This window comes from Cucumis melo, chromosome 1 (genome assembly GCF_025177605.1).
Source record: "Cucumis melo cultivar AY chromosome 1, USDA_Cmelo_AY_1.0, whole genome shotgun sequence".
NCBI lineage: Eukaryota > Viridiplantae > Streptophyta > Magnoliopsida > Cucurbitales > Cucurbitaceae > Cucumis > Cucumis melo.
This window is the reverse complement of record NC_066857.1, coordinates 15940964-15968395: the sequence shown is the minus strand read 5'-3', so window position 1 is coordinate 15968395 and position 27432 is coordinate 15940964. Positions and strand designations below refer to the sequence as shown.

At 31.6% G+C, this 27432-nt stretch overlaps 2 protein-coding genes across 8 annotated transcripts; both read right to left on the bottom strand.

Annotated features, from left to right (window-relative positions):
• Window positions 1-763: 763 nt before the first annotated feature.
• LOC103490400 (mechanosensitive ion channel protein 6-like) lies at window positions 764-5063 on the bottom strand. Of its 5 annotated transcripts, XR_007823659.1 has the most exons (6): window positions 3054-5045; window positions 2392-2515; window positions 1952-2032; window positions 1739-1764; window positions 1454-1661; window positions 1238-1376 (listed from the first exon to the last, which is right to left on the bottom strand). XR_007823659.1 is itself a non-coding variant. In XM_008449891.3 (5 exons), the coding sequence occupies exons 1-5, from the start codon at window positions 4994-4996 to the stop codon at window positions 1085-1087; spliced, it is 2856 nt and encodes a 951-aa protein (XP_008448113.1). In that variant the 5' UTR covers window positions 4997-5063; the 3' UTR covers window positions 764-1084. The 5 variants fall into 5 exon arrangements, 4 of the variants coding, with proteins under 4 accessions (XP_008448113.1, XP_050946146.1, XP_050946154.1 ...); XM_008449891.3 differs by having other exon boundaries at window positions 764-1376; window positions 1454-1656; window positions 1739-2032; window positions 3054-5063; XM_051090189.1 differs by having other exon boundaries at window positions 764-1376; window positions 1454-1656; window positions 1736-2032.
• An 8911-nt stretch (window positions 5064-13974) lies between these two features.
• LOC103490257 (serine/threonine-protein kinase STY46) lies at window positions 13975-22304 on the bottom strand. 3 transcript variants are annotated; one of them, XM_008449691.3, is made up of 16 exons: window positions 21898-22300; window positions 21253-21383; window positions 20353-20450; window positions 19997-20113; window positions 19638-19692; window positions 19206-19316; window positions 18546-18596; window positions 18164-18336; window positions 17959-18066; window positions 17391-17464; window positions 17137-17312; window positions 16312-16407; window positions 15411-15491; window positions 15058-15111; window positions 14620-14754; window positions 13975-14260 (listed from the first exon to the last, which is right to left on the bottom strand). In XM_008449691.3, the coding sequence occupies exons 1-16, from the start codon at window positions 21935-21937 to the stop codon at window positions 14183-14185; spliced, it is 1578 nt and encodes a 525-aa protein (XP_008447913.1). In that variant the 5' UTR covers window positions 21938-22300; the 3' UTR covers window positions 13975-14182. The 3 variants fall into 3 exon arrangements, 2 of the variants coding, with proteins under 2 accessions (XP_008447913.1, XP_008447912.1); XM_008449690.2 differs by having other exon boundaries at window positions 21253-21367; window positions 21898-22299; XR_001762760.2 differs by lacking the exon at window positions 13975-14260 and having other exon boundaries at window positions 14740-14754; window positions 15411-15507; window positions 21253-21367; window positions 21898-22304.
• Between the last annotated feature and the right edge of the window lie 5128 nt (window positions 22305-27432).

Sequence of the window (27432 nt, the reverse complement as noted above, 5' to 3'; positions counted from 1 at the left end):
GTCATTTGTTTTGAATGATGTCAACTCATATCTAACTCAATTATATTATTTTGTAAATGCGAACAAATACATGTATATCAAAATTCTAATCGGTTCCAAGTTTATTAAAAGGTTAAAATAAGAAATTGAAAAAACAAAATACAAAAAGATACACATATTGTGTGATTTAAAATTTAAATTAATAGTACACAGAAATTAAGAAGTAGTTTTTTTTTTTAAAAAAAAACAAAAGATAAAACTACAGTCGAGACTCACAACAAGGAACTGGAACCAAATTACAAGTATATACATCTCTCATGACAATGGAATCAATCACAAATTTTTGCTTCTTTAGTACCAACGAAGATCTATAAAATAGAAACAAAATAGGAATAAACTATTTTGGATAGTCTATTAGATTTGGCTATTTATTTTAGAAATGTTTTTAAAGATTTAGAAAGAAGCAAAAATGATTAGAAATACAAACAATAAAAATAATAACAGGAACATTGCCAAACCGACCTAGTGGTTTTATTTTTTATCCATAAATTGTTGAACTTCCGGGGGCCAATTCAATAACTATTCCAAGATATTTCTATTGTAATTGTATTCTATTATCTTTTCAATACATTTATATATAGATGCAAAGGACACATATATATAATTCACGAGTGCTTTGTTGCAGGCAATCTACAAATTGGGATGGATGGAGAAACTGATCCAAATACCCAAGCTCCTAATCATGTTAGACCAACACAAAGCACAAAAGGGGTAGTGCCTATACTAGTTAAACTCAGAGCATCTTTATGTATAGACAAAATATCGCAGACCTCACTTCTTGTGTCGTAACTCAAACTCAAACAACTCTTGCTAATGTATAATTCACTTCCTCATCTCAACCTTCATCTTTTTCGAGCGCTATGAAAATTCTTAATCGATGTAACGAAACATGTCTACCTATCTATTCGGTGAATCATAGAACGTTTAGTTATTTGTCGTCTCATCGAAATGATGATTGGTGAATCTCTACAATGAAGATGATAGGACAGGAGAAAGCTTATCTGAGAGAGAGGATGAAAGTTAAGCCTTCTGTGTTGCTTGCTGTTCAACTTGCAGGGGAAGTCCAATTTGAAGGAAAGCCAATGGAGGGTGCAGAAGAAGGCAATGAACGGATATTGATATCAATCGGCAATAGACGATATTGAATATCGAGCTCTTGACAGACTTTAACAACTTCTTCGACCAAGACGGACCTCCGAGCCCATCTTTCCGCTGAGTCTTGATGGTTCATTCTGTGTGACAACCAAACTGCCAATTTGAGCTTGTTTAAACCATCTATATCCTTGAACACAATCATAGGGGCAGGACACCAATGTTCTTTGTTGCCTTCAATGTAACTGCAGATGAAAAATAGTCAGCTATTACATATGTCAAAGCCAGGTAACAATATTGTTCTGTTACAGCTAACAATTACCTTATAATTCTCTGTTTCATGGCCGTAATTTTCTCAGCTGGTGTAGCGATATGGACAAAGAATTCAACCGATTCGCCCATGTCAGGACTACGGTAGAAGTTGTGGATTAATTTGGTTGCAAGAACGCTATTTGGGATTATAATCTTCAAGTTGTCGTATCTCAAGAATACAGTAGTCAAGATGTTCATTTCCTCCACAACCATCTACACTTCAGTGGGATGATAATCAGTTTCAAAGTTCAGAAGAAACAAGAGTTACATAAAAATCAAAACAAATGAGAACTACCTGCGTTCCATCGATTTCGCAGCGATCTCCAACGTCAAATGGATGCATGACAAACAAAAAGATGATTGCTTCAAATATGGTTTTGCAAGTGTTTCCAAAAATAAATGCCACAACCACTATTTGAGAACTAAGGAAGATGAAAAATTTGCTGGAGGCAATTCCTAATACTATAAGCCATAAAATTAATATAAGGATGCCGAATATGACATTCACCATGTGATGTAGTTTATCCACAGCTGTTTTGGTATCATTCAGTGTTAAAGCAAGGGCTCTTCGTTCCCTGAAGACATTGACCTGGATAGAAAGATGTATCATAACGTCAAAAATAGGCGGTGAAAATGCTTAAGCACTAGAATTGGAAGAAATTTTATCAGAAATTGGAAGTTGAAACGATCGTGGATAACATTTGGAGTATTTTGGAGCATAATTTCGGACAAAGCTTCATTAAGATTAATTTATCCCCATAATTTCAGACAACGATCCTTAAATTTTCTTGCTGCAGAGGTTTTAATTATCTAAATGTAAACAGAATTTCTCAACAAATTTCCCAGCACAGTGCTAGTCATACTACTTTCATCTCAGTAACTTCGTTTACTTGTAACATGGGCAACGGCACTAACTCAAGTTTTCAGAAATCATTTTTGCATTCTTACCACCCAATTTTTCAAGACAGATTTGCTTATCCTCCGGTTTTCAGCGGCTCCTTCAAAGAGACTCGTCGTTTTAAGAACCTCGTCTTCTCTCATGAACCGCATTAAGTCATCCAGGTATATGTACCTGCAAAGAACAAATTCAAAAGAAGATTATGTAATGAGATTAGTGTACACATAACAACAATGCATGTCTTTTATATATATATATGTAAGTGTTGAAACCAACTTCTAAATATCTCGGTCAATCTCATGAAACAATCTATCCTACTCTATAGTATTAAGAAATCTCGTAAGAAAATTAAACCTTAGTAGGTTACATTGAATTAGACTTATTCTCAAAAGAATTTCCCTTTGCCAAGCAAAAAAAACATACATGGAGACTGATTAAGAGGGTTGGTTTCATAGAATACGAGTCATGTGCAATAAGAAAGCATAGTACGAATGAAAATAATATAGGTAAAAATGTTGATAAAAAATTACATTTATCCTAACTTGTCAACTTAAACTTTTGGATTGTCGTTGATTTAACACGGTGGAGGTCTTAGAGTTTGAACCCTATAAAATTACTTCCTTGCTGATTGATATTAAATTCCACATGTTAGGGCTTCAACAAATTTTCAAGCCTGCGTTGGGGGGTCGATAGAATAGATATAACAACATACTTATATCCACGACGAGCCACATTCTGAAAAATCTTTTTTGCTGCAGCCTTTGCCTCGCGTTCACTTTTGATCTCTGTAGTAGATTCATCATCAAGACACGGCCCCCGTATCTGCTCGTCCAGTGTGGAAATACTACCATATCGAACTATGTTCAACAACCTCTTCATATTCCAGGCAGACACGTTCTTCGGACTTAGTTTGTGCAAGTGGTCAATCGTTATTCCATCGTTCCCATTTTTAGTCAGTGCTCGAGAGAATTTGGAACTTTTTGCGCAAAAACTTTTGTGGGTCCGTTCACTACTTATTGCCCTTCCACTCTTTATAGAAGCAAAGGTTGCCTTGAGATCAGGGGGTATGGTCAGCCCTGCATTCTGCAATTTTTGAACTTCATCTGCAATCCTCTCCTCTTCTTCCTCATTCTTCCGTATTTCAACCAGAGGTGGCCCCGAGAGCGTCTCAATGACATATTGATTAAACAACGATTCCTGAATTCGATCGAAGTATGTGCTTACATGGAAAGAAGAGGCAAGCACCTTAACCATCAAGGTTTTCACAAGCCATATCAGTGTGCTTATCAAGAGACAAACTAAAACTCTGCTCACATAATTGAGTATACTGGTGTTGGTTTGTTTCTCAACCCGTTTATTGAACAACAAATGCCAAGCGATCAAAACAAGGCCTAACCATAAACAATTCTGCACTGGCTTTCTAACCCCATATACAAAATACAGAACCCTTTTACGCAAAAGGAAATTCCTCTCAATGAAAAATACAGCAATCCTAATCCCCCAACCAGATACCAATCGTCCACAAATCAGTATCAAAATCATCACCTCCCATTTCCATATATCCAACTCCCATAGACTCTTTTCCCTCAAATAAGGAACAGAAAGAGTGCAGATAAAAGCTGCAGTGATTAGAATCAAACTAAACCATTGTAGAACAGTTAGAGCAGTGAAATTTCCCCTTTTAAAATCGTCTGGAAGGTCATCCTCTAGAAAGGGGTCATCGTCGTCGTCTTCAATCTTCCCCAGAAACCCAGATCGTAGTTGACCTGACTTAGGAATGAGGCCAGAGAGCCGGTCAGGCTCGGCAGGTGGGTCTGTCAATCTTGACTTGGTTTTCGCCCTCAGTAAATTAGACTTCCTTTGAAACGAAAGCTCACTATGAAAGGACAAGTTAGATGCGCATCTCATAGCCTCAGCAAGAGACTCATTCTGAACCCCAGAGATAGTTGGAGATCCAAGACGTTCATGGTGCGATTGTTGCCATGGCGGTTGTTCTCCTTTAAACTCTTCTTTCAAATCATGAGAATCTCTATACCGCCTTCTCATTGACTGATCATTGCTCGAAATTTCTGTCGAATCCTGCTGAAACGAAACTTTAAGATCCTTAGAAGTTTGACTCAACGGCGACTCTGCCAATGGAGGTATAATCCTATTAGGCTTCAATTCCTCCATTTCCAAATCCATATCCAAAGTCGTTTCTCCCCTAATTTTCTGCTTATGAAGAAAGTCACCAATCAGCTTCGTAGGTGGATCCTCCATTCCATAACCAGTCTGTACAAATTGAAATCCCTCATTTCCATCATCACCACTATCACTCATTCTCGCACCACGAACCCTACTCGCACTTTCCCCAATTCCAGTTTCATCATTGTTCCAGAAATCGTACCTGGATTCCCGCCAAACCTTCCCGCCATTATTGGCAACAGAGTCCAGAGATCTGGAGACAGCTGAAGAACCACCATCATCAATCTTGAGAATGACCTCTGTTCGGTCAGACGGATCAGAATCGTTCACCAGGTGATGATCCGTAGATTGGTGATTGAGAAGAATGGGGAGCTCTTCGTGATTGATTTCGCTGCTGACTCCTCCAGCAGAAATCTTCCTTGTATGCTTGAAAGATACATTGCCTTTGAAAGATTTCTTGAGCGTATCCATTACTGGTTAATTAGTGACCCCAAAGGAACAATGGCGATTGACGAAGAGAAATTTGGGGATTGAAGGAGGAATAAGAAGAAGAAGAAGAAGAAAAAGGTGGGAGAGAGAATATCGTTGGGGAATTTGCATGGGAATTTAGTTTCTAAAGTTCAAACAAATAATAAAATACGCAAATCCATGCAATAACGACACAAACTTTCAATTTCCTTTGGAATAAACCTAACTAACTATGTTGTTGTTGTCGTCCTTATTATTAATTATTTTAACATATGGTTAGTCTTCTTTTTTTTTAAGGCTTAATTAAAGAAAAATAATATATATATATATATATATTATTTTAAAGGGGCTCTTGCAAATATGACAATTATAGTATCATAAATTAAGCTCATAGCACATCATTTTTACATTTGCAAAAATAGCAAAATTGAAGCCCAGCCCGCATTTTAAAATTACGAAATTACGAAGTTACCCTTCAGTCATTACTGATACACCAATATATACGGTTGATACACCAATATATATAGTTGATACACCAATATATACCGTCGATACACCTGATTTGATGTACTGCTTGTACACTTTTTTTTACTCTCTAATACTTCACTGATACATATTATTAGTTTAAAACACTTGATATGTTGTTGATACACTCAATTAATTAAATACACTTAAGCACCAAGAATGATATACTTTTTATATCGTTGATACACTTGTTATTGTTTCTTGATACACTCGATAGATTTAGTACACTTAATCACTTGCTAAACTTTATTGATACATATTATTAGTTTGATACACTTGATATGTTGTTGATACAGTTGCTCAACTGTTGATATACTATATACTCAATCAATTAAATACATTTTGATGCACTAAGAATGATACACTTTATATATCATTGATACATGTTATATATCGTTGATACACTTGTTATTGTTTGCTGATACACTTAATAGATTTAATACACTTAATCACTTGCTAAACTTCGTTGATACATATTATTAGTTTGAAACACTTGATATGATGTTGATACACTTGCTCAACTATTGATACACTTAATCAATTAAATACACTTGATGCGCTAAGAATGATACACTTTATATATCGTTGATACACTTGTTTGTTTGCTAATACATTTGATAGATGTAATACACTTAATCAATTGCAAAACTTCATTGATACATATTATTAGTTTGAAACACTTGATATGTTGTTGATACACTCAATTAATTAAATACACCTGATGCACTAAGCATGATACACTTTATGTATTGTCGATACAGCTGTTATGGTATGTTTACAATCTTAATAACATGTTAAACATCATTATCGCCTATAGTTAACAAATTAAAACTGAAAGTTCAATACATGACTCAACCTGAATTTCAATATGAATCAAGTTCATAAAAGAATCAAATGATGATATCGCTCCATCAACCAAAACACAATTTGTATTGTAATCCACGTAGTAATGTTGCTCTAATCCCATTAACCACTTTGAAAAACAATTACTGCCAATTTAACCATAACTACAATGAACTGAAACAATTTTGGAAAAATAAAAAACATGTAGTAAGTATATCAATCAACTAATATATATAATATAAGTATATCATACCGTTGATATAAAAAACTAATACAAATTACAAAAAAATAGAATCGAACGTAACTAAATAAAACCAAATTGATCTACAATGTTCCTTTCGATAAAAGATATTATGAACAAATAAAAGAGATGAGGAAGAATTAATCGTAGCCCTAATTTTAATAAATAATATATGAGCAATTTACAGAAATAATATTAGGGCTTAAAAAAAGGGAAGAAATACATACATAATTCTTGTTTTCCCTGAAGAAAAAATGAGGAGAATAGGAGAAGACGAGGAGAAGATGATAAAAAAAAAAAAAGAGAAGCCGACGAATAGGGAGAAATCTAAAAGAACGAAACTAAAGAGAGAAGAGAAGGACGGTGGAGAAGAACAGTGGAGAAGAGGCAGAAGAAGACGAGGAGAAGAGAAGTAGGTGAATAGGAGAAATGGTGAAGAAGAACGATAGAGAAGTGAAGAAGAACGATAGAGAAGAGAAGAAGAAAACGAAAAATGAAGGAGAACAATAAAGAAAAACGAAAGAGGAAGAGAAAACACCAAAGAAGGGCAATTTTGGAATAATAAAAAGAATAAAATAAGAAATATCAACCAAAATTAAAAAGTTGTTATATTTGCAAAATTGAAAATGTTAGTGCTAATATTGCTAAATTGGATTTTTATTGTGTCACCCAATACAATTTCCCTATTTTAAAAGGGTGTAATGATATTGCCTACGAATTTTCCTAAATAATGCAAATATAGTCCTAAAATATAAATTCTTTAAAGTTTTGGACAAAGATTAAGATATGAAATGATGTAGTAATGGTCTAGATAGTTAGGAATGAAAATTTAGGTCACGCACATCGCTTCAAGTCTTCTCTAGCTACACGATTATATGGCTCTCAATTTTGTTTGAAATTCAATAAAATTTATATTTCAATAATAATTTTTGAAATGTTTGTGAGAGTTGAGGGGTACATTATGAGAGTATAAACATAATTTTTTAAACAAACGATAAAATCTAAGGATATTTGTTATAATCTAGCTCTTCCCTTTGATATTTTAAAAAGACAAAATATATTTTTGTAGTTAAAAAATTCCAATCACAAATAACATCAATCTTGTCATTTGATTTTACTTATAATAGCATCTCATGAAATATTGGGAATTAGTAGTGACTTGTCTCAAATTTTATAAAGAAAAGATCATGATATTGTGAATGCAATGAGTCTCGTCAACTTTTATAAAGGTAAACGACAAACAATAAGAGAATCTGATTCAGATTTATTATTGGAAAGAGTTTCTAATTTCTGCAATAGTCATGACATTGAAGTTTTTAAAATGGAAGTTATGTTTTTAGTTCGAGGACAAAAAAGTCGAAAATCTCAACCAATTACAAATTTGCATCTTTATCGTCTTGATGTCTTCTATGTTGTCATTGATTGTAGCTTTAAGAGTTGAATAAACGTTTTACTGAAACAAGTATTGAATTTAGCTTGTCATTAATTGCAAAATTGCTTCTCTATGCAGCTTGTTTGAATCCGAGTAATTCATTTGCTACTTTTGATAAACAAAAATTTAGTCGACTTGCTCAATCTTATCCAATAGACTTTTCAGCTATTAAATTCCTTATGCTTGAAAGATCAACTTCAAAATTACATTATCGATTTGCTTTTAAAGTTTGTTGAACTAAAAAGCATATTGATGATAAGGTATACCCATTAGTTTATCGGTTGCTCACATTGGCATTGATTTTATCGGTTGCAACAATAACTACCGTAGAGATAACATTTTATGCAGTGAATATTGTGAAAACTCGACTACATAATCGAATGGAAGATCGATTGATGAATGATTGCCTTGTAGCTTATATTGAGAAAGATTTATTGGATAAGTTAAACAATAAACTTATCATGATTCGATTTCAAAACATGAAAATTTTTAGAGGACAATTGTAATACGTATTAAATCAATTAATATTTGAAACTATTAATATTTTTTTAAACATTTTTAGTGTGTTTATTATATAGTGGCGTTATATAAAATTTCTGGTTCTGCCATCAATCGACCTTAGAAAAGAAAACCTTTTAAAATATTATTAATATAATTTCGAGGATGAGAATACGTGGTTTGTTTAATTTTCATTAAGCGCAGAAAGATAGAAAATGAGGATAATGTAAGCAAAATAGGTGCATGAAGAATTATGAAAAATAAGAGTTTGTGATTTAAAGAGAGATTAAGATCACAGGAGTTGGCCAATTAAAATGTTGTATAGATGATGTCTGGAATACCATCGATTTAAAACATACCAACAACAATTAACAAGTTTATAACAACATCAAATTGTATACAAACCAAAACTTCAATTTTAAATCTTTAAAATAACTGCAAAACACAAAATGAAGAAGTTGCTATCACAAAATACTACATTTGGTCTTAGAAAAAGCCCATCGCAAACGAAATTGTTTCGTCCTACATTTAAATTAGGCACATTCACTTGTAAAATAAGCTACCTTTTGATTTTTTTGTATGTGTTATATTGCTTTTTCATCACAATTGTAACGGCAAAATTACTTCTGAAATTTTGTGAGAGGTCAAAGTATAGTATTATCAATGCTATTAAGTTTCAAAGTATTAGATAATATATCTATACATAAAAAGGTTTGAGTATTATTAAATGACGTCCAAACTTTATTATTATTATTTTTTGTCTATAATTTAGCCTTAGTTTTTTATTTTCTTAAATACATATTTTATTCCTAATAGTTGAGTATTTTGAATACATGTTTCAGTTACATCCCTGTGATTTGAACAATGTGACTCTTTCTCTCTCTCTCTTTCTTTATAAACTTATTTTGGAAGTATAATGGAACGCTCCAAATTAAAGTAATTTATTTCAATTATTTTAAATTTAATTTTAACTAATGTTGGAATTATTTTAGGTGTTATATAATTTAATTATTGAAAATCTTTGATTTGTAGATATGAGAATTTATTAGACACTTTGAAAAAATATCTAATAAATTAAATTTGGATTTGATGATTAATTTTGTTTGTGTTTAAGTGTTTGTGTTGGGGGATTTGTATTTGAGAAAATTTTGAATAATTATATAGAAGTATATAATTATTTGAATATAAAGTTAAAATAATTTTATTATAAAGATAATGTATTTATTTAAGGTTATATTGTTATTTTTGGGAAAGTTAAAGCTGAGGTGATCGGAGGGAGAAAGAATTGAGTTTATAAAGGAAGATTTGATGGATTTAATTGAAGAGAGAGAATATGAAATTTTATTTGGGAAAAAGAAGGAAAAACAATGATAATTATAGCATTTTTATTATTGTGCTTTAATTAGGCTTCTCTGGAGGACGTGAAATTGACTATTCATCATCTCTTTCCTCAAGCAAATTCTAAAAACCCTAAAACCACTCAAGTCTGCTGTGCAAGCCTAACGATCTGTGCAATGTTCGCCCTAAGCGCATCAGCCGTCCATCTCCGTCTCCGTCGTAAGTGTTGTCGCGCCATTGACGGGTCGTCTCGTCCCGTCACTGTTCTGTCGTCCACGAACGTTGCCGTCGTTGAAAGCAGCCCACGACCCGAGCTGCTCCTCCGTCCGTTCGTCGCCGTCTCGAGTTTTGTTTTGTCTCCTCCGTCGTCAGCCGTCGCAGCCGACTGTCTCCCGTCGCGTCGTTTCGCCCGAGCCGTATGGTCAGCGAGCCACTTCCAACCGTGTTTTCATCCGAGTCGAGCATATGTGTGCAAGCCGCGTCCCTCAGCCGCTCGAGCCGAGTTCAACCCGAGTTGTCCCTTCCCTTCAGCCGCATGTGAGCCGCTTCCAGCCTCAGTCCACCTATTTTGGTAAATTTGATTTGAGTTTTGGTTAATGGCTAAGAAAGAATTAGTTGGACCCTAAATAATTTAGTTTTGGATTAAATTGAATTATTTTTCTTAAAGGATTAAAAGTTGAGCCATGAAACTTTTCCAACTAAGGTAAATTGAATTCAACCTCAATTTTAGAATTTTTCCTTGGGAAGTTTGACTTGGTTTAAGTCAATCTCCAGATAAGAGATTCTCCTATCTTTTGAATTGAAGTATGAGCTTGCATGTAAATTTTTCATTATGCATTAAAGTAGCTAATGTACATAATGTGTTTTATGATTTATGGTAGTCATGACTAGTTTATGCTTACGATGACAGTTAGTTCTGACTGAGTTATGTTGATGATAACTGTTAATGTTGATGTTATGCATGAATCTAGGGTTAATTATTCATGCCACGATTATGATGTTATATTATGTTACATGTTATAGTTAGGTCGTATTGTTAACTTTTATCTATTAGAGTCGTACCCACATGAATGTCCCTTAGGATCAGTCTAGTATGAGATGATATGTTACGAGTGACTCGACGGGATCACTCACAGCCCGATTGTCTTAGTGTTTCTTTTGAGATTCACTAAAGACCAGTTTGTCCTAGGTATTTTTTGTATTCACCGAAGACCAGTTTTGTCTTAGGTGTTCCTTTGAATTCACTGAAGACTAGAGATGTTCCTATGTTCAAAAACATGCCAGTTAGGAGTACCACTTTGCAGGACACTAATAGAAAGTTAACAGTCACCTAAAAGTTAATAGTCATCTAATGGAACTAGTAGTAGATCCCTTGTTGAGTATATTTTTATACTCACTCTTACGTTTAAATTTTTAAGCAAAGGTAAAGGTAGAGAAAAGCTTATGGGTGAAAAGAAATGACATTGACATGCCATAGGGAACGTTTTGCTTCCGCCATTATGAGTTTAATTTGATTTTAGTATTTCTTATACTTTCATTATTACTCTCTAAAGCTAGGTAGGACCCGAACTACGATTTTGTTATTTTGAAATTTAAGTATATTTATTTATTTATGATCTTAAGTGAGTATTTGAAGTTGTGATCATGAACATTTGTTTTACTTTCCAATTTAATTTTAAAAAATTATTTTATTTTAAGTAGTAATTACCTCAATTTAGTATAACTACTAAGGGGGCGTTTGCCCTCAAACTATGAAGCAGTGGAGTGGGCTATTTTAGCCCACTCTATGTTTGTCCCTAGGGTTATTATAGCTCGAGGGTTAGGATTATGACTATTATACTCATTCCTTTATTTCTCTTCTGCCACTATTCCCCACTCTTCCATTTGCTTCTCTCACACTGTTTCTCACTCCCCCATCTCTCCTTTTATCACTATCACTCACTCCTCCAGGGGTTGTTATATATTTCGCAAATTTTAATTACGCCACAAAAAGATTCATCTAATGAATTTTGTTAGAAAAAATAAATTAGAAAAAATCTACTTTACAACAATAACTTAGGAATATGGCCTGTTAGGACAAATAAATTACAAAAAATATATTTGCAAAAATAACGTAGAAAAAATTACTTATGGAAAATTAACTTGGAAAAATATCTTAGAAAAAATTTCCTTTGCAAAAATTTAAAAATTATGTTAAACGGTTAATGCATAAACATAATACAAAAAATCAATTGTGTTAACTTAAGGAAAATAGTAGTTCATAGTTTTATCAATTTCAAGTTTTCAAAAAGAGAAAAACAAATAAGACAATCAACAACTTTTGACAATGTTTGCTATAGAAATAAATAAACATAATAAAAATAAATATTGGTAATTAGGTGGGGTAAAATGAAATTATACATCAAAGGAATAATTTTTAGAAAAAATACGATTCTATTTTTTTCATTAAAAATCTATTTTATGAAAAGATTTAACATAAAACAAAATTTGAATAACCAAATATGTATAATAAATCTAAAGAAGAAAAAATATGCATCATAATGCATTTTTTTTAAAGACAATTTGTGTTATCAAAAGAATGATAGCATGATAAAAAAGAAAAAAAAATAATAAAATTATATTATAAAATGAATAAATTTGTATCATACTTAGGAAAAATAAAGAATCAATGATAGTATGACAAATGCATTTAGAAAAAAATGCCGGTATGTAATGGTTAAAATCATGCAAAAAGTTATATAATTTTTTTAATTTTTTTTTACAAAATTAACAAACTTATAACTTGCTTTAAAAATCATTTTTGAAAAAAAAAACACAAATTAACGAAAAACACTAGTAATTAAATAATGAAAATGAAGAATTAATAATTAAACTTTCTCCTAAAAGCAAATTTTTTGTTGGATGCAATATTTTAGGTAAATGGAATTGACTAGAAACTTCTATGTTAGGTTATATTTCGACATTCATTTTTAATAACCATTTGATTAAACTTACATCAACCCGACTTAAAAGTTATTTGAAAGAGAAAAGAAAAAAATAAAAAAGAAAAGACTCAACTTCATATGTTCGTTTTTTCAAAAGGCAATCTTGCTTTGTTAATTCTTTCTATATATCAACGGATTTAACCCATAAACTTTGTTGCCTTAATACTCTTCTAATTACTATCATCGCTTGAAATTATTTTGTCATTTGTTCTAAACTGCTAACGTGTTGTGAAATGTATGCACTATAAACACTCTTAATTTATGTCATTCTTGTGATGTTTACTAAATTTGTAATTTCGATTGTTTACAATTAATTATGATGATGAACACTACATAATTAACGAATGAGAAAATTACATTATAAAGATTATAGTTAAATTTGTTTAATGAACTACATAATTAACGAGATTGAATAAAATAATTTTGAAATAAAATGTGTATTGCAAAAAAAAAGAGTGAAAAAAACACTTTTGATATTTACAGACTATAATAATCTACACCCTAAACACATATTATAATAACTCAGACTATAATAATCTGCATACCAATCACAAATTATAATAACTCAGACTATAATAATCTGCACCTCAAACACAGACTATAATAAACCACAGACTATAATAACCCACAGATTATAATAACCACAAATTATAATAACTCACTCCACGCCCCAAAAGTTAAATACTCACATGATTATTTTCAATAAAAGAAATTACTATTATCATTATTTCAAATATATAACGAAATAATTGCATCATTTTGAAAATTCATTACTAATCACATCATGCATATGTAAACTTACCAATTCGTCCTTCAATATTTAGCGTGAAACTGTCGGCCAATCTTTTGAAATTGAGATTTGGGACAACAAGATACAATTTCAATTAAAAAAAGTAAGAAAGAAAGAAAGAAAGAGAAATGGATAGATAATGGCGTAGAATTTTTTTTGAAATAAAGCCCTTGCGGAGATCAAAAGACCTGTATAAATATGTTTTCTAAATATCCTTATTAGAAAAGACAAAGCTGCGAATCAATCACAACTATCAACAACACCTTGATGGAAGAAAGAAAAGAAAAGAAAAAAAAAGAAAAGGAAATTCAAACTTTGGCACTAGGGGAATGGAAATAATTAATCGGTTAGAAAAATTGATAGAAGAAATAAATGAAGGGGTAAAAAGGTTAAAAAGAAGAAAGAAAGAAAGAAAGAAAGAAGTAAAATGTTGTGGATGATAAATTACTATACAAGACAAGGTTGGAGATTAGCCAAAAGCCAAAACAACAATAATGTTAAAATGCCAACCGCTTCTCTTCTTCTTTCTTTTAACTTCTCAGTGATGGTTTCGTCTCAACACAGAAAGGAATCCTCCACTTTTCTCCTTTCTTCGATCCTCACCCTCTTCAGCAACCTACTCAATTATTAATTTTATAATTATATATATTCTTCTGTGTCTTGTAAACACTAATTTTACCTCTAAATTTCTTCGCTTTATTACGCTGCTTTTTACCAATGTTTTCAAAAAAACCAAGCTAAGTAATTTAAAACTGAAAGAATAGTTTGTAAAATCTTGTTTTTTTTTTTTGAAATTTGGTTAACAATTCAGCTTTTTTACTTACTTGAAAGAAAAATGAAAAACACTCTAACGTATTGTTTTTGAATTTGGCTAACAATTTAGAATTAAAACAAATTAAATTTCAGCACATAACATTTTGTTTTTGTTTTGTAAAAAGAAAATATAATAAAATTGTAGGTCGGAAAGGAACTTACTTCTTTAGTTATCTGCAACAATATATCGATAATTTCACAAAAGTCGGGCCTGCAAGATGGGTCTTGCTGCCAACATTTTTCTAGCAAGTCGGCTAGCTTGGGATTAGTGTGCTTAGGAATAGTAGGCCGTAAACCCTGAAAAAGCACGCACCACTACTTAGACTACAAAAAAAGTATAGCCAACTTGAATATAGATAATTATGACATATCGCCTCAAACACTCCCAACTTGCATCTTTATTGAACTTAAAAAACTACAAATAAATGATAAACGATCGAGTTTAGCATGCACTCTAATGGTATGAAAGAAAACACTCTTGTTTTTCTCTTCGAGGAGCCATATTGGAACATTTTACGGCTTAGATCCAGCTATGATTTTACAATGGAAGATTCATAATCAAAATACAATAAATCTAGATTTTATGGAATCAAATTGTACCTTTTGTACTACTCCAACTGCGGCTTGTAATGGTGTTAGGAATTCATAAGGTAGCTGGTAAGCAAAATAGACAGAATATCATTTATTTGAAAGCAAAAATGCTGACTTATCTTGTAGGAAGAAGGAACGAATAAGGGGATGATTCAAATCACTTGAAAACATGCTTTTAAGAATTCAAAAGCAACTTTAGTGGTATGAAAATCGTATTGAAAAGTACAAAATCACATTATAAATGATTATAGACATGTTTTAAGGTGATTTTGAATCTAGAAAATATAATTTTAACTATTTTAAAATAATTTCCGAACATGCCATAACCAAGTGGAGAAATGGTAGATTGCCATTTGTTGTACCTTTCCGGTTAGCAGCTCCCACAAGACAATTCCAAAACTGAAAACATCAGCCTTGTGATCATAGGGTTTATGTTCAATAACCTTCAATACGAAGTAACTGGAGTAAGAAGATGACAAGATGAGTAAACTATATATTCCAGTAAACATTCAGTTAGTTTTTGGAGATTGATGATTTTTAACCAAAGGAAAATGATCAACCCCAAAGCCACCCAAGGGAGGAGAAAACAGGAAAAGAAAGAAATGAGTACTCAATAGCAACATACCAATTATTAATTAGAATCATAGCAGCCAATTACTCAAACGAACAATTAAATTGTCAAGAAAATAATAGCAAAAAGTTGTTGCCTTTACTATTATGGAACACAACCGAGAGCCTAGCCATTGGAGCTTAAATGACAGGCACAAGCAAGCCTCAGTGAGGTGATCATATAAATATAGCGAACCTAGAGAAATTTGAAGTTTAAGGATTTCTTTCTCAAACAAAGTTGAGGACTCCCCGTTTTAAAGATAATAATAAGAAAATAAATAAAAATCGTCCTTCCTTTTCTAAGAGATCTTGTGAAATATTACGACTCGAGGATGAAATTTTTTTAAAAAAACACACCATATGTGGTATGCCACATCACTTGCACCTACCATAAAACAGAAATAAAACAAAAGGAAATGGGCAAAACAGTGCATGGTGTGGCAAGGGATTGAATATTAATTTTCTACAACTAGAGTACCATTAAAATATATTATCCAGTTAGCTGAATATTAATTTTCTACAACTAGAGTACCATTAAAATATATTACCCAGTTAGCACATACAATGGAAGTATGCAATCTGTAGTTTGTGTTCAATAAACATGATAATATGACCCCATGAATACTAAAAGTCTCGGTGCTTCAATGAACATACCTCAGGAGCCATCCACCGATATGTCCCAGTTTCTGCGGTCATAACTCCTGATTGAGCTTTTACTCTGGCCACACCGAAATCGGCAACCTTGACAACCTGTAGTATAAGGTGAGTGTAAGAAAGATGCCCATACTCTGAATTGTATAGCAAATCGAGCAACATTGTGCAATATGCACGTGTAACTACATGCATAAAAATTCTTGTATGCCATTACAGTTATCAAGCTTTTGTATACAGACAATATGCAACACATGATAGGATGGCTCAACTGTCTATTGCAGACTAATATTTTTAGTTTTATAAGTCTCATAGCTTAAAGGCAAAATTTTGAAAACTGAGAATCCCTTGTTCTCAAAAGAGGGAAGATGAACTTTAGGCTAAACAGCTTTTATCTGCAATTCAGATTCCAGCTTGACAAAGTTGCATTTGTAGCATAAAGTTGAAGAGCAATTTATTCACTTTTAAGAAAAAAGATTGGTCTGATTGGTTCTTTGGATCGAAGAAATATTTCTTTGGAAGAAGCTCCTGGAAGAATATCCCAAGCTCGTGAAAATGTTTTCGAGATTCAAACGAGTAGGCAACAATATGTTAGGTATCAGGTCTACTGTTTTATGCATTTTCAAAATAAACTACCTCATGCAGATATTTGGTGAAAAGCTAATCTCTAGAAAAATAAATTAATTAAACCATAAGAATAACTGTGGTCTGAACTTATGTACAGCCTAAAATGTGCAAATATTCTAGAAGGTTAGTATATTAAGGACTAATATCGAGCAGAGACATGCATGACATCAAAATGAAGGACTAGAAAGAAATTGTTCTTACTTCATTTTCATCCATCAGAAGATTGGCAGCTTTTAGATCTCTGTGAATTATATTATTTTGGTGCAAATAGTTCATTCCCTTGGAGACATCAATGGCTACCTTAAGCAAAGATGGAAGCCTAAAAGTTCCCTTTTGTTTATGTAGATAGTCATAGACACTACCACCAGACATAAATTCTGAAGTGAAAAAGTGGAGAAATAACTGTCAATGGGGTTTTAGAAAATTAAACTTAGTAGAAAATTTGCTTCACTCACCTGTTACAATGCACAAGCTTGGGGGCTTAGTACATGCACCTATAAACTGTACGACATTTTTGTGCCTTACTTTTCTGCAAATCACACAAAAATGTTAAATCAAAAGATTATAAGCATGGAACTAAACATAAAGCAAATAACTCAATCTCTCCACATCACCAAAAAAAAAAAGTGAGGAACGACATTTACCAAAAACAAATGTAATTGGAAGCAATATTATTTTCACAAGAGGCACAAACACAATTCACTTGGTGTGGCAGAGGTAACATGGATGGAAGTGTTCAAGAGTCTAACTATAACTGCGACCAGATATTCTGTCAATTATTTACTTTCATCCATTTCAAAATCCTTGTATAAAAAGTAAAACCCATCCCTTATGTTCCCTGTTTCCATGCCTCAATCACAAAATGGTTGTATCCAATTTCAACTATAAAATGAGGGAAATCTATGTACCTCAAAGAAATGATAATTTCAATGTCAACTTGTCAAGAATGCTAAGAAAATTAATCAAAATCAGCATAAAATAAATCCTAGATTAAAAATAACAGATTACCAATATTTGACCTACCTCATAATATATACCTCCTGGGCAAACTCACTTTGCATATCAGTATTTACACGTTCAGTTTTGAGAACTTTAATAGCCACTTCCTGACTGCAGTATGTACCTTTATACCTGGTTTCATTGATAGCGATATTTAGGCTCACATAAAACTGTACCCAAAGTATACACATGAGAGAAGCACTGAAAAAAAGAATCATTTTGCACTTACAGATCCCCATATGAACCAGATGCAACTTTATGCTCAAACTTCAAATGTCTAGGATTAATTTCCCATACATCAGTCCCATCGGTGGGTATTTCTACCCGATCAGGCTCACATTTAGTTGTTATATCGAGTTCCCCCACAGGAGACGAGGATTTATGATTTGGCCAACCTCGCCTCTGAAAAGAGAATAAAAATTCCAAAGATGATTAAGCACAAATTCATGGTGAAAAATGAAATGACAGTTGACAAAGAAAGGGGTATTGAATCTGAGAGTAGAAAGCACAACATTTTTTTAAAAGAGTTGACCAACCATATAATCGTAAAACAACATGGAATTTAGATGCAATGTTCAAAATCAACCAATTCTTAAATAATAAAGAGCTACCTCAACCAGTAAAACTTCCTTCTCTAATGCAGTCTTCAGCCGCTCTGTTTCCTGTTTCAATACCAAAATACAAGTTAGATTTGAGCATCGGCTAAAATTTTGATGAATGTACAGAACAGAAAAGTATCCAAAACCATAGTTATTATTCCTTTCTGATTTATATTACCCGTTAAGAGTTTTGAAAGGACAAATATTACAAGTTAAAAAATTATTAGCACCTATATAATGTTTTTTCTCTCTCTCTTTTCTTTTCGTTGGAAAGAAGACAAACTTCAATAGAGAAAAAAATGAAATAACTCATAACATAGAAAGGAAGAAATAGAAAAAAAGAGAGAGCCCGCAGAAAGGGAGCACCCTAGAAAGGACCTCAAATCTAATAGAAGATAATGAATACTACAAGAGGGGCTTGTCACCCAAATAGAGACATTAAAATTTACGAAGCGTCAAACATCAATGGGACCCACATCAACCCCTCTAAAAACCATATTGTTTCTCTCCTCCCAAATACCCAAAAACAAAACAACATAACCCGACCTTTCCATAAGTGAAAGTAACAAACTAAACCAAGATGCCTTATTATCTATATTTTACTTTGGAAAGAGAAAAACATAAAAGAGAAGCTACAATTTCAACAAAGACGTGTCTAAAAGAATAATATACCTCATAGGGCCAACCATCAACTACAAAAACATCCAATGAGTAACCATCAACAGTGGAAAATGCATGTGCCTCCTGGATGTTCAGCCCAATCTCCGCAAGCAAGGAAGTCAACTGAAAATATACAAAAGGTAGCAGCAAAGGTTAAGCAAATAAAAAATTGACAGGCTAAACAATTCCGAAACTTATTGATGTTATATGATTAGGGATTAGCAAAATCCGGTTGTTTGAGTATCTATTAGCAAACCTTAACACACACACACACACGCACAATCTATTGACCAGAGCTTCAATGTAAGATAAACAAGAATGCTAATTTATATCACTAGATTAATGGATATGACTAGCGTTCAAGAAAGAAGATTACGAAGTGCCTACACACATTTGCCTACCATACACAGACTCTTGTAGAGAAATTAAATGTATGTGAGATACCTGACTAAGAAGTTTCGGCTTATCATCCGTAGAGAAGGTGATTTCATGCATTGGCCTACATTATTTGTCAAAACAATAAAGAAAAATACGTCAAGTGTAAACTAAATGAAGAAAAATTGGTAGAGCTAAAAAAAAGAAGAAAAGAATCAAGTTTGCTAAAACCAGTTAAGTTTCAATATATGATTTTTTTTTCACAAAAATACTGGTCGGACAGTTGTAAAACAGATACAGCTTTCTAAAACAAGATAATTTGCAGACGCAATTAAATTTTCTTAAAAAAAAAAACTAAAAAGCACCAAAACAAGAAAGGCAGAAAAACTATGCTAGTTTAATTTTGTATGCAAGGGAAAAGAGATTACCGGAAAAACTGTGTTCTGGCATGTACAGACTGATCGACCTCCAGATCTTGAGTATTAGCTTCAAGAGCCAAGGCCTCGAGGTTAGGAGATGACCCAAAGGCAGGTGGTGGATGCACGCTAACAATTCAGAAAATCAACCAAAGATTTATTGCGTTAATAAGAAAACAACAAATAGCACAATCAATACTACAAAGATATAAGATGTGATTGAATAACTTTATTTTCAAACACGATAAAAATGCATAAGTTACATAATCTGAACTTGTTTTCAAACACCATAAAAATACATAAGTTAACATAATAAGAGTTTACTGACAGAATCATACATGCTAAAATACAGAGAAATAAAAGCACACCTCTGTCTGCCCAAGAAATTTGCAGAATTATGATCAGTGTCTTTTACAGGACATGAATCAGCAACGTCAGCAGAATGCTCATCAGAAACGGCTTGGACCTAGAGGATTACAATAAATACAAATTAGTTTAATGACTATGGATCGAAGGAGAATGGAAGGGGAAAATGGCCCCTTCACGAACAACTAATCATAATCCTATAGAAATGGAAGCTGCAAATTTAAAATCAAGGAAAGAAACCAAATAAGTGACATTGATTAGATTACAGATGAGAATTTGTGCTCTAATTGAAACAAAACTTCCTCCTCAAAACATGAATGTTACAAAGGTAAACAGCCATATGAATTGAAAAAAACATGGACAATATGTGAACTCAACATAAGATCAAAATTGGCAGCAGATTTCAGGAAAATCAAGCCAGAAGTCTTAAGATACATTAAAATTGGCCCAGAGGTTTAGAATGCCAGTTTCCATACTGTCGAAACTCCTAGATTCAATCGCATCCCTCAAGTTCGTAACATAAGCACTAAAATTCCATACTAATAATTTAATCCAACCTGCCATTACGTGAAAGCACATTTGATGGCTAGTTTAACCTATAGTAAAAATGCTTTTAATTGTTCCTAAATAACAATACTAGCTACAAACGACGCGATGTTTCGTTCATTGCCAAAAAGAACTGACTAAATAATTTGATTATGATACAAAAAATAATTTCTGCATTCATTAATAATCACAAAACGTTCCATACAAGACCAATAACATCCAGTAGTCCAGTCCTAACCAAGAAAATGCATACTACACTACTTTCTTAAAAATCACTGTGCATGATGTATCGTGATGAGGGGAGGGGGGAAGAAAAACGCTCAAGACACATATATCTATATTACGCTCTTGCTCACCTGCACTAGTCGGACTTCAATTGCAGGTCGATTTGCAGGATCGTGAGCGAATTGCAATAATCTTTTATGCATGAGAACATCTTCTGCCCTCTCCACATTTACGTCTAGAGCATATCTGCATAGCATTGGATCTAATTGATCGACTATTCATCAACCGAACAAGGAGGATAGAAAGAAGATAGTATACACAAAGACTAAGCGGTTAAAGTCATCTACCAAACTCAGGAAGTGTTCAAGATAACCATAATTACCATTGGTAAACGAGACAATAAAGTAAAAAGAACTTACAAAGCAAACTCATAACGAATCTATTAATTCAAGATAACATAAAAAATAATGTAGACCGATCAAAATCTACACACAATCCTCTATTCTCTACTCCAAAACTGAATACCCGATCCGATACTAATCCGATAAAATAAAAATTGGAAGAATACATGCAAAAAAAGAAAAACAACGTTGATTAAGAAAAACAAACAAAACGAGAACGTAATCCAGAAATCAACAACCGGCTAACAAGCTTGGAAAGGATGGATAAAAGAAAAACGAAAACCTCGATCAAGAAAAACGCGAGAAACGAGTCAAAGAAGAAAAAAGGAAAGAATGTAGGAGAGAGTACGGGAGCAAAGAGTAGATTAAAGATACCGAGTGGGAAGACGATTGAAGTGAACCCATAGTTCGTCATCAAAACCAGGCTGAATAGCCTCCTCGTTGTTGGAATCCTTCAAACGCCGTAGAACCTCATTGTAGACCTCAAACTTCTGTCTCTGTTGCCGACTTTGCGCCGGGGATAACAAGTCGTACGCTCTACTTCCACAGCTCTCGTTATCCTCCATAACCATTAGGGAAAAAAACCAATGGAAGAAAAAGGCAAACGGCAAAGGAAAATGGAAGGCAAGAAGCTTTCGATCTTTATTGCAGAGAGAAAAGGTTTTACGTGAAAAAGCAAAACGATGGTTGATTGTGAGAAAAGAAACCGATACCAAAACCAAAACCAAAACCAAAAGGCAAATCAAAATCCAAAACCAAAAAACCGAGTTTATATGAAGAGACACAGATTTAATATGGCCAAATTAAAGACTCAAAAATGGAAATTAATATTTTAATAATGAATAATTAAAGGGCAAAAAGGAAAAAAAAAAAAAAAAAAAAACTTTCTTCTCTTTATTTATTTATCTATAAACGTTTTTAATTTAAATTAAAATTAATTAGTTAAAGCGATTTTACGGAACGGAGGATCAGAGGCGAGGAGGATTCTGTAGCTAATCCGGCGACGCCTTTTTTCATTTTCAATTAAAGGAGGGGGAAATTCTCGTGCGGTGTGGTGTGCTGTTGTTACCCTGAGGATGAGCACTTGGCATCTTAATTTTATCTGAAAAAACATGATGGGCCCCATCTGGAAAATGACCTCTTTTTGTATTAACAAATAAATAAATAAATTTAATCTTTTTTAGTTTGTTGGAGTCAAATTTGGAGAAGCTGTCAACATATTCTCTCTTCCTACCATTAAATTATACAAAACCGACATAATTTAATTTAGTCTTCTATCTCCAAATCCTTTCTTTTGCTCCAAAATTACACAATAACACTCCATTTTTAAGCACTAAATTAATTATTCTTATTATTTATCAAAATACTGTAATATTGATTTTCGGGTAATAAATATGTAAAAATATTTTTGAAATTTTATGAAGTAAAAATGTCGATATGCTGATAAATAATAAAAGATTTTGTTTAAATAATTAACAAAACTCTAATTACAACATGTATGGTATTTAACTTAAAAGTAGCTTTTGGTTTTTTCTTTAAAAATTTTAACAGTATAACTTTGTTTTTGTTACAAATCACAAACTTTTGAAAATATAAGATAAGAGGAGCCATATACTTCGTTGAACATATTAAAGTTAAGTTTACTTAATTTTTTGTTTTTTTTTTTCGTGCATGTTAACTGCTTCTAATTTTATTTTTGTCATAATTAAATTTTAAAAATTAGGATAAATTAGTTTTGGAAACTTGATATTGGTATTCAACTCAATAGACAAAAAGAACTGAATATATATTCTCTGTATTTATATATTATGGGACATTTTTGTTTATTTGAGCATTTAATATTTCTAGAAAAAGAAAAATGATGATAAAACACTTTTTAAAAAAACAGTGTACGAGTACCACCGCCACAAATAAGGCAGTTTTGCTAATTCACTCACAATTTTTTTTTTTTTCATTAATTTCATTGGTATGAAATTTGGAATGAATCGAAGCTTCATCAATGGAAAAAATGGATCACTCTCATACCATATCAATTTTAATCAAAAACAAAAAATTAAAGGAAAGTTAGCTCAATAGCATACGGGCAAACTCTGTCTCTAAAGGTTCAACCTCATCTTTTTCTACTAAAAAATTAATTTTAAAAAAATTATTTTGAATAAAATATGAAGAATTGTCAAATATATATATATATGTATATATTCTCCCTAGCCTTATAAATTCCTTGAAGTATATTAGAATAACTTTACAAACGAATTCTCACATTAAAAAAAAAAAAAAAAAAAAAAGAGTAAAAGAGTAAAACTGCAACATTTTTGAAATCTCAAGTTAAATATTAGAATATATAATTTTATGATATAAATATTTTAAGTTATTTATTTATTTAATATTGAAATATTGCATTTAAAAAAGGTTTTTGATTTAAAATAAGAATGAGGGAGGAGGTGGCGGATAATGGAGGCTTCGAGCAGCATGAAGTGGAGATGTTTTGGATAACGTAAAATTAAAATCACGATGTGTTCCCTTTTATTTTTCAATTTTTATGAAGAGAAAAAAGAAACAACAAAATTTTTAGAAAAAAAAAAAAAAACAGAGATAAATAAAAAAAGGAGGGGGGAAAGGGGGTCCCACAATAATAATCTTGGAGAGGAGAGGGGGGGGGGGGGATAAAGAAGATATCTATTATTTCTTTTTCTTTAGGGAGTCCACTGGCATTTTGCCCACATGAGGTCCTCTCTCCGTAAATAAAATAAATAAAGGTATTTATTAAAATGAAAACAATCCATTTTGGGGGACCTATAAAAGTGGCATATTCCAGGGAGCCCACAGGGTTGGTTTGGATAAGCTTGAGAATGTGAAAAGACGTCTTTACCCCTTTTGTTTGTGGATTTCCAAATGAGTTCTCTCTCTCCAACCAAAGCCTCCTTCCGGATGGTGGGCCCCCCGAATTTTACTCCCGAATGCTTGGAGGAAAGGTCAGTTTTCTCGAGGGTATATCCGTAGTTTCCTTATTTTTATTATTCCCTTTTCTTCTTTTTTTTTCTTCCTTTTTTTCTTTTTAACTATAACTTTCCCTCTACATTTCCCTCGTGGATTCCATCTTTGTATTCATTTCTTTTTCGTATTGATATTTTCAGATTAAAATAACAATAATAATAATAATAATGAAATTTAAAATATTTATTCAATTTAAAAGTGATTGCAATATTTCGTATTTATGTAAATAAATTTTGAACGATAAAAGTAAACTAAGCGTCATGATATTAGATACAAATTTATCTATCTTTAGTAGAAGTTTCAACTCCTCATATTATCATCAAATTAAAATAACTGTCGAAACTTAACTTAATTTAAAAATAATTTGTATAATATATTCTTTTAAAAGTAAGAGATTCAATCTTTATTCTTACAATTGGCAACTTTATTTAATTATTAAGTGAATAAAGTAGGTGAACCTATAATAAATTTGGTAAATATTGCTAATTTGTGAGTAAATTTTTGTTTTTTTTATGTACTGTTTTAATTGAATGAAATGTTACAAATTGGACAATATAGTGGAGACCTTGACTATTCAAGCTAAATATGTAATAAAAAAAATTCAACATTTTAAAATCCATCTAACAAATCTTTAAACTTTTAATTCATAGGGAATAAACTTAGCATAAGTTTTAAGAAAATGTCGAATATATTTTTTGAATTTTCAGGTCTCTTCCAAATAAATTTAATTGATTAATTTTTCTATGAAATAAAATAGTTTGTTTTTCATTTAAAAAAAAAACCCATATATATATATAATTCAAAAACCAATTAAAAACAACTAAAATCTCAACTAAACGTTAAAACAAATATACAATTAAAAAATTAAAAAAAAAAGTCGTTTTGGAATGAAAAACGACATAAAGTTTTAAAGATGAAACTAAATATTTAGCCAGAAAAGGAAAGTAATAAAAAGATTGCTTTGATGAGAAGAAAAATAGGTCAATAGAGAAGAGAGAAAGAGAGAAGAAAGTGGGCGGGTCCCGATTATTTTGCTAATTACGATTCTAAACGATTTTCTGTAATTAAATAATTGTAATTAGTGTAATGTTAAGTGAATAAGCCACGTGGGTCAATAAACATATACAGTTGACAAAATTAGGTGCGAACCGAATATGCTTTTGACATCCCAAAAATGTAAGCCATGCGAAAACATAATTAATTAGTATATCAAATATGTATAATAGTTTATGAAGTTCTCATTTTTCTAAATATTAGTTTTTTTTTCTCTTTAAATACATACATATATTTTAAAATCTATGTATACTATCATCTAAATTTTTTTAAAGGAAATTATTGAGGGTATTTCTTTTATTTCTTTAATAAAACAACTATTTTTTAGTAAAAAAGAGCCGAGAAATTGGACGACAAACTTTTTGATTATCAGCATACACTTGTGCTAGTTTGAGCTAAGTGATTATCAACAATAAAACAACCATTTTTTTTTAATTTTTATCTATGATTCAAGTGCAACGTTTTTTAAATAGAATATGGAGATCGTTTGTAATGTTATGCATAATATTGTTCAAATGCTTAAGTTATCATTAATATCTGGTTTGAAGAATCTCACACTCCATTAGAAGTCACCCTAAAGGATTTTGTCTTGTTAATCGAGTGCTTGAGGCAAGTTATGATATATCCATTGTTTAGGAGTTTTATACATTTTGTTTATATAGCAGAGGTAATTTGTCTCGATTCAATCACAAAGTATGCAAAGTAAATCTCTTTTCTATTTAGGAACAAATGGATGTAGTGAGCACGCAAACGACCAAATTAGTAGTCATTCTCCCATAACAATTTTCAATACGTTGAAGATTAATTTTAAAAAGTTCTAAAACATTTAATCATTTATATCTAATAGGTATTCATGTTTTTATAAATTATACATCGATACAAATCTTAATTTTGAATATTAATTAAGACTTTTTATCAAATTTTAGAGAATTACTAGATGTAAAAATTCGAAACTTTAAGAAGCTATTAGAAACTTTACAAAATTTTAAAACCCATACAACTCCAAAAAATTAATTATTTTCCATCCCCCTAACTTAAGTATTTGTCACCATGTTTTATCTATAGTTAATACCAATAAATTAAAGACAATGGTATTAATAAATGTATATAGATGTAGAGAAATAAAAATGGTAGGATGATTTATAGGACAACAATAAAGGGAAAAATTAATGTCAAAATCAGGGGTTATTAAATGGGAAGAAAAAAAACCCACTTTCTTTTTTCTCCTTTTAATACATGGAAGAACATTATGCTTCCTTCATTCTTTAGCAACCTAGCTATCAATAGCATGCACTTTAGTTGCGTTATATGGGAGATAATTGCAAATACATTATCATAATTTATTTTTTAAAAGCTTACAAATTTAACGACTAAAATAGTTGGTTGAATTAAAAAAAAAAATAGAAGAATCGTGAAAAATAGTAAATTTGACCAAATATTTTTAGAATATAACAAAATTTCAGGTTCTATCATGATGATCATTGATAGACACTGATAATGCTTCTATTAATGACACTAATCATAGATAATAATAGAAGTTTAAAAAATTAATCGTAAATATGTTGAAATGTAGGATTATAGTAAATCAATTTATTAGTTAATTATCAACTTTATTCTATAAATTAATATAAATGATTAAAGGTAACATAAGTTAATAATTAGTTGATATCTATGACCTTCTTTAAAACCATAAGTTCGAATCATCAAGAATCGGTCAAATTAGAGATTTAAATAATTGATCGATAAAAATCACATTCCTAAAATTGTTAGACGATCTATTTTGTGTTACACTTTTCTTTATACATTCGACCATTAACATAATTTACTACAAAACAGAGTTTTCTTTATTTTTTTGAGATATTT

Bases quoted from the DNA above. Each gene is read 5' to 3' on its own strand.
- LOC103490400 (XM_051090189.1), bottom strand. From the start codon at position 4,996: ATGGATACGCTCAAGAAATCTTTCAAAGGCAATGTATCTTTCAAGCAT. The intron at 2,516-3,053 runs GTATGTTGTTAT...TGTTCTTTGCAG, and splicing joins GTGGCTCGTCGTGGATATAA to GTACATATACCTGGATGACT. The intron at 2,033-2,391 runs GTAAGAATGCAA...CTTTCTATCCAG, and splicing joins CTGTCTTGAAAAATTGGGTG to GTCAATGTCTTCAGGGAACG.
- LOC103490257 (XM_008449690.2), bottom strand. From the start codon at position 22,094: ATGGTTATGGAGGATAACGAGAGCTGTGGAAGTAGAGCGTACGACTTG. The intron at 18,597-19,205 runs GTATATTATTCT...GTATTGAAACAG, and splicing joins TTGATGGTTGGCCCTATGAG to GAAACAGAGCGGCTGAAGAC. The intron at 18,337-18,545 runs GTAGCTCTTTAT...TTCTCTTTTCAG, and splicing joins AGGAAGTTTTACTGGTTGAG to AGGCGAGGTTGGCCAAATCA.